The following is a 6,000-nucleotide window of genomic DNA, read 5'->3' as shown; positions in this document are numbered from 1 at the left end:
TTGCACTGTCAGCCTCCTGGCCCTCAACCTCCCGGGGCCTCCGCTCCTCATCTGGCAAATGGGCTGATGCTTCCGGGCCCTTCCACTAGCCTTGAAAGCTGCATGCAAGGACCTTACGAGCTGCTGGGGAGGATCGTTGCTTTGCAGGTGACATGTTCCTGATATCCAGTGACCCTGAAGGTTAACGTCATTGCCACCTGCTCCCAGCGTCAGGAACTGCTCCTGGTCCCACTCCCAGGGGCCTGGAGACCACAGGCCGAGCGGCCTGCCTGTGTGTTCATGTCAGTGTTGAATAATCGCTTCATAATAAGGCAAAAGCTGATTATATTCATTTAATCTCTGTTAAAAGCATCACAAGTGATTTATTGATTTTTAAAAAGGAAAAATAAGAAAGGATTTTTCGCATCTTTGTTATGTGCATATACCAAGTGTGGGCAGAGCCCGGTCGAATGGAGCGTTAGCTGCCCACCGCAGACCACACCTTACCCCCAGGTGCCTGTACAGCAGATTCGTAGAACCTCAGATGTATAACCAGACGATCCATAGACCTACGTGTTGATCTATATGGTCACGGGGATGGAGAAGTGGAAGGTTATCTCAGATGCCACCTTATTCCCAGGCTCTCGGGTCCACACACTCAAAATACTCTTAATAGAAACAGTAACGTAAAATACGAGAGAAACACCAATAACTAAGGGGGAAAAAAAACCCCTACCCAAACAGCAGAGAGAATGAAGTTGAGTGGTCAAGGAAGGTCAAAGGGGTGGTCACCTGCAGGCACTGGTGAGCTGGGGGTGGGGGAGGGGCACTGTGTCCAGGGGACTCATGCTGACCGTGACCTTGGCTCTGGATGGTGCCGACAGGTGTCTGACCCTGTGTGATGCTCATGGGGCAGGCTGGGTGGGGGTGGACGGCAGGACACAGGGCTCCCTAAGGTGTCTTTGAAGACTGCAAACAGGCTGGGGGGTGGCAAAGGTCCAGAGAGTGCCAGCCGGGGATCCCGCGCCGACCTCCCCAGCGACGCGTCCCCCCGGTCTCTGGGCCCCAGCCCTTCCCCAAGGAGGGTCTTAAGAACAACTTGCAGGGTGACCTCTGGAGGGGGCCCGGGAGCCCCAGCTGGTGAGCGGCGGCCCGGGGAGAGGGACTCCACCACCTGGCGTGTGACACACAGTGACCCCTTCCTCCTCGCGGCCTCAGAGTCCCTATTTGTGACACGCAAACACTGAGGGACTCCTGTGCGCTGGGGGCTGTTGCGGGCGCGAGGGTTTGTCCCTGGGTCTCCCCTCCTGCAGGCCTTTGTAAGGGAAGTGAGTTGATGCCCCCCAGGCTTCATTCTGGACTCACCAGCAGCCAGTGAGCTCCCAGCCTGAGCTCTGGTGTTCCCCATCGCCTAGGGGGAGACCCTGAGCCCTGCCTGGGAGGGGAAAGTGGGGGGAGGGAGGGGGGGAAGAAGAGGAGGGGAGGAGGGAGGGAGGAGAAAGGGAGAGGGAGGAGAAAGGGAGAGGGAGGAGGGAGGGAGGGGAGAGGAGGAGGGGGGAGAAAGGGGGGAGGGAGGAGACTACTGACTTCGGGGTTCAAGGCAAAAGGTGAACACCTCCCCCTTGTATATTCACAAGTGTAGACTTAGGCTAGCGTCCCTGATTCTAGGCGTCTGTGAGTGAGTGGACTCACTGTGCACCGGGGTGCAGAGGGCTAGTCCCTGGGGCACCTCTGCTACTGTCTTGCTGTGTGACCTTGCGAAAGTCACCCCTCTCTGGGCCTCAATTTCTCCAACTTCAAAATGAGGGGCACGCTCCTGGACGGCCCTTCCGGTTCCGCCATCCGAAGCCTCTTCTGGTCCCCGGCTCCTACCCGGGTTCCCCCAACTGTAAGGAGGCGCCGGGCCCTTGGTGCTTCTCCAGGCGGTGCCCCCGGGGGAGGAGGAGACCCCAGCGGGTGGGCGGGGAAACCCCGGGGAGCGTGCCACCTGCTGGCGGGCTGCAGAAGTGCAGGCCCGGGCTCCGGGGGCAAAGCCGTCAGAGCACCTGTCCCTCCGGAACCCCAGCACTAAAAGAAGGGTCCCGAGAAGGGGGCTCTGACAAAGCAACCCGGACGGCTACTGCCTGACCACAGAGTAGAAAGTCGAACAGCCCCCCACCCCCAGAACGCAAACAGCTACCTAAAGAGGTATTTACATTATCTGCAGTTTAAAAAGAGGCGGACGGCGGGAGGCACGGAGGGCTGTGTTGGGAGGGCCCGGGGCAGGGGTGGGGTCTGGGTCACAGTCCACTTTCTGGACTCTGCAGGGCGGCCCCCGCCGAGGGAGGCCATGCAGGTGGGAGCCGCCCTCCCGGGGGTATTGAAGAAGAAAGCAGGGCTCCGGGGCCCCCCGTGTGGGGACAGGGGCCCACGGTGCAGGGTGACCGGCGGCCCCGGCAGGCGCACCTCCCCGTCCCCAGGGCGGCCGGGCCTCGGGCTGGGGCCACGGGGTGTGGCGCAGCGGAGGCAGCCACGCGCGGCCCGGGGACAGAGAAGTGCCCGGTCGGGCCGGGGGCGGCGGGTGGCGCCGTGCGCCTGGTGTCCAGGGGGCCGGGGGTCAGGCCCCCGTGCGTCTCGCGGGCTGGGCGGGCGTGAGCTGAGGAGAGGGGGCATCTGTCGCTGGACGAGGTGGCGCTTCCGCAGGCCTCTGAGGGGACGCGGGTCCCAGCACCGGTGCCCTCCGGGGATGAGACGGCGCAGAGGAGAGTGTCCGGGGCGCGGGCCTCGGGGGACATCAGCTCACCAGGTAGCTGTGCATCTCTCGGGAGTTGATGCTCAGGACCACTCCGGAGTGATTCCCTAGGAAACGGACACGGCCGCCCGTGAGCACGCCCCCGCCCCGCGCCCGCCGCAGGGGGCGCCGGGGACCAGGCGTGTGTGGCCTCGGCAGGGCAGCGCCGCGAGGCCAACGTGCGGTGGGCGTCCCGCGGTTCCTGGAGTCGTGCGGGTGGTGCCTGAGCGCCGTGCGGGGCAGTGGGGGGAGGGGGGGTCTCTCCGTCTCCTGGGTGCGCGACAGGGTGGGCTCTCCCGGTGCCGTCCCGAGCGGCGGGCCCCGGCGGGCCCCGGGAGGGGAGGCCAAGGCCAAGGCCACGCGCGTCGCGCCCACTGACCTGCGACAGGGCGGCCGGCGTGCGGCAGCAGGGGGATGCGGGAGGGGCTGCGCCCCCTCCCGGCAGCGGGCGCTGCAGGGCGCGGCGTGAGCGGCAGGAGAGAGAAGGGGCGCGGTGACGTCAGAACGCGGGTCTGGGTGGGGGACGGGGGAGGGCTCTGCGGGGAGGGGGGAGGAAGGTTCTGTGGGGAGGAGAGGAGGGTTCTGTGGCCGGGGAGGGTTGTGGGGGGAGGGGGAGGGCTCTGCGGGGGGGGGGGGAGGGTTCTGTGGGGGGAGGGGGTAAGGTTTTGCGGGGGGGGGGGGAGGTGGGAGGGCTCTGTAGGGGGAGGGTTCTGCGGTGGGGGGAGGGTTCTATGGGGGAGGGAGGAGGGTTCTGCCGGGGGAGGGCTCTGCGGGGGGAGGGGGAGGGCTCTGCGGGGGGAGGGTTCTGTGGGGGGAGGGGGGAAGGTTTTGCAGGGGGGGGGAGTGGGAGGACTCTGTAGGGGGAGGGTTCTGCGGTGGGGGGAGGGTTCTATGGGGGAGGGAGGAGGAAGGTTCTGTGGGGGGGAGGAGGGTTCTGTGGAGGGGGGAGGGTTCTGTGGGGGGAGGGGAGGACTCAGCGGGGGGGAGGGTTCTGTGGGGGGAGGGGGGAAGGTTTTGCGGGGGGGGAGGTGGGAGGGCTCTGTAGGGGGAGGGTTCTGCGGTGGGGGAGGGTTCTATGGGGGAGGGAGGAGGGTTCTGCGGGGGGAGGGCTCTGCGGGGGGAGGGCTCTGCAGGGGGAGGGTTCTGTGTGGGGGAGGGTTCTGTGGGGGAGGGGGAGGGCTCTGCGGGGAGGGGGAGGAAGGTTCTGTGGGGGGGAGGAGGGTTCTGTGGAGGGAGGAGAGTTCTGTAGGGGGAGGGGGAGGACTCAGCGGGGGGAGGGTTCTGTGGGGGGAGGGTTCTGTTGGGAGGGGGAGGGTTCTGTTGGGGGAGGGGGAGGGCTCTGCGGGGAGGGGGAGGAAGGTTCTCGGGGGGGGGAAGGGTTCTGTGGAGGGGGAAGGGTTCTGTGGGGGGAGGGGGAGGACTCAGCGGGGAGGGGAGGGTTCTGTGGGTGGAGGGTTCGGTTTGCGAGGGGGAGGGTTCTGTGGGGGGAGGGGGGAGGGTTTTGCAGGGGAGGGTTCTGTGGGGGGAAGGGTAGGGCTCTGTGGGGTGGGAGGGGAAGGTGTGTGGGGAGAGGGGAAGGGTTTTGCAGGGGGAGGTGGGAGGGCTCTGTAGGGGGTGGGTTCTGCGGTCGGTGGGGAGGATTCTATGGGGAGGGGGGAGGGTTCTGCGGGGGGAGGGCTCTTTGGGGGAGGGTTCTATGGGGGAGGGGAGAGGGCTCTGCAGGGAGGGAGGGGGAGGTTTGTGCGGGGGGAGGGGGAGGGTTTTGCGGGGAGGAGGTGAGAGGGCTCTGCAGGGGGAGGATTCTGCGGGTTACGTGGGGAAATGCACCTGGCGCATACTAAGCGCTCCCTCAAAATAACCTGTTAGTTTTATGCTCTGGATTGTTCTTCAGGACCTTGGCGGTAAACACACGCTACGGGCGGGAGAACAGGGCTCGGGTCTTCCCGGGACACCCACGCCCTCCACCCGAGCTTGGGAAGCCCCCGGTGGGCTCCCAGACTCCGCAGCTGCCGCTGTCACACCGGGTTGTGAGGTCACCTGCATGAAGGGGGGGTCGGGCGGGCTATGTGGGAGGCAGCGTGGAGCCCCTAGCAGGGGAGCCCCCTTGGAGGGGTCCCTGAGGAGGCACAGGAGAGCACCCCCAGCCTGGGGGCTGCGGTGGGGGGAGGGGAGGGCACAGGCTGGGGAGCCGCAGAGCCGGGCTGGAATTTGGTTCTTCTCAGCTAAGTGACCGCTCGGAATCTCAGCTTTTTTATCTCCCTCACCGAGGTCCCTCAGCCCGGCGGGCTCAGGACCCGGAGCTGTCACCACGTCCCAGGAGGGGCGGAGGCACCAACCCCGGAGGCACAGATGGGGGGGATGACTGGCCGTCCTACAGCGGGGACCCTGCCGAGGTTGGGGGACGGACAAAGGTGGGGTGGCCTCCCCGGCCGCTCTAGGGAGAAACTGAAGGACACGGGCTCTGGGGTCTGGCCGGCCTGGGTTTGGATTCGAGGTCGGCCACCTGGGTTCTGTGCCGCCTGCGTGAATGACTTCACCCCTCGACCCGCGAACAAGTGACACGCTGGTTTCCACCTGTCCCAGCTCTAAGGGCAGGACAGACACAGCGAGGGAGAGAAGGGACCAACAGTACTGACAATCCGTGGCGACAGTGACACCCTCAGGGCGTCTTCCGTGCCGCTGTGCTCCGGCTGCTGGCCTGGGGGACGTGGGGGCCGGCCACCGAGAGTCGGGGCACAGACAGGAAGTGCCCTTCTGGGGGACGTGGGTGAGAAGCATGAGCGCCGACGGCCGTGTGCCGCGTGCGTGCGGGGAGCGGCCGGGGGTGACGGGACCCCCCGCCAGGCACGGTCAGGAGCCAGTGAGACCACAGCGACCAGAGCACTTTGTCCGCTGTAAAGCGCGGTGCACAGGTGGTTACGTCCGTGTGCGTGAGGCTCACGAAGTCCTCAATCCTCGTTTCTGGTGAACAGGACGGCTGGGAGCACTGGGGGCCCTTGGGGAGAGGCCACCAACCCCGAGAGCAGAGCTTCCCCGCGCAAATAGCGCCCCCCCCCCCCCACCAGGGTGCGCCGGACGGGGCACTCAGGCGTTGCCAGATGTGGTGGCCGCTGTCCCCAGGCCGCCGATTTAATCTCCGGTCATCCCCTCCTCAGATGGAGGGGACAGAGGGCCACCGCCTGCCTGGCCCCGGGTCCCGAGTGCTTGGTGGCCCGAGGCCGCCAGGCAGGGACCCACAGGAAGGGGGGGAG

At 66.2% G+C, this 6,000-nt stretch overlaps 1 protein-coding gene across 2 annotated transcripts in view; it reads right to left on the bottom strand.

The window, feature by feature from the left end:
- Positions 1–319: 319 nt before the first annotated feature.
- SORCS2 (sortilin related VPS10 domain containing receptor 2) overlaps positions 320–6,000 on the bottom strand; it is a 448,567-nt gene continuing 442,886 nt past the window's right edge. For both annotated transcript variants that reach the window (XM_043573043.1, XM_043573044.1), the window contains exon 27: positions 320–2,817. In XM_043573043.1, the coding sequence (XP_043428978.1) occupies positions 2,753–2,817 (65 nt within the window). In that variant the 3' untranslated portion in view covers positions 320–2,752. The remainder of the gene's footprint in view (positions 2,818–6,000) is intronic.

This window comes from Prionailurus bengalensis, chromosome B1 (assembly GCF_016509475.1).
Source record: "Prionailurus bengalensis isolate Pbe53 chromosome B1, Fcat_Pben_1.1_paternal_pri, whole genome shotgun sequence".
NCBI classification, from domain to species: domain Eukaryota; kingdom Metazoa; phylum Chordata; class Mammalia; order Carnivora; family Felidae; genus Prionailurus; species Prionailurus bengalensis.
This window is presented reverse-complemented; position numbering and strand designations above follow the sequence as displayed.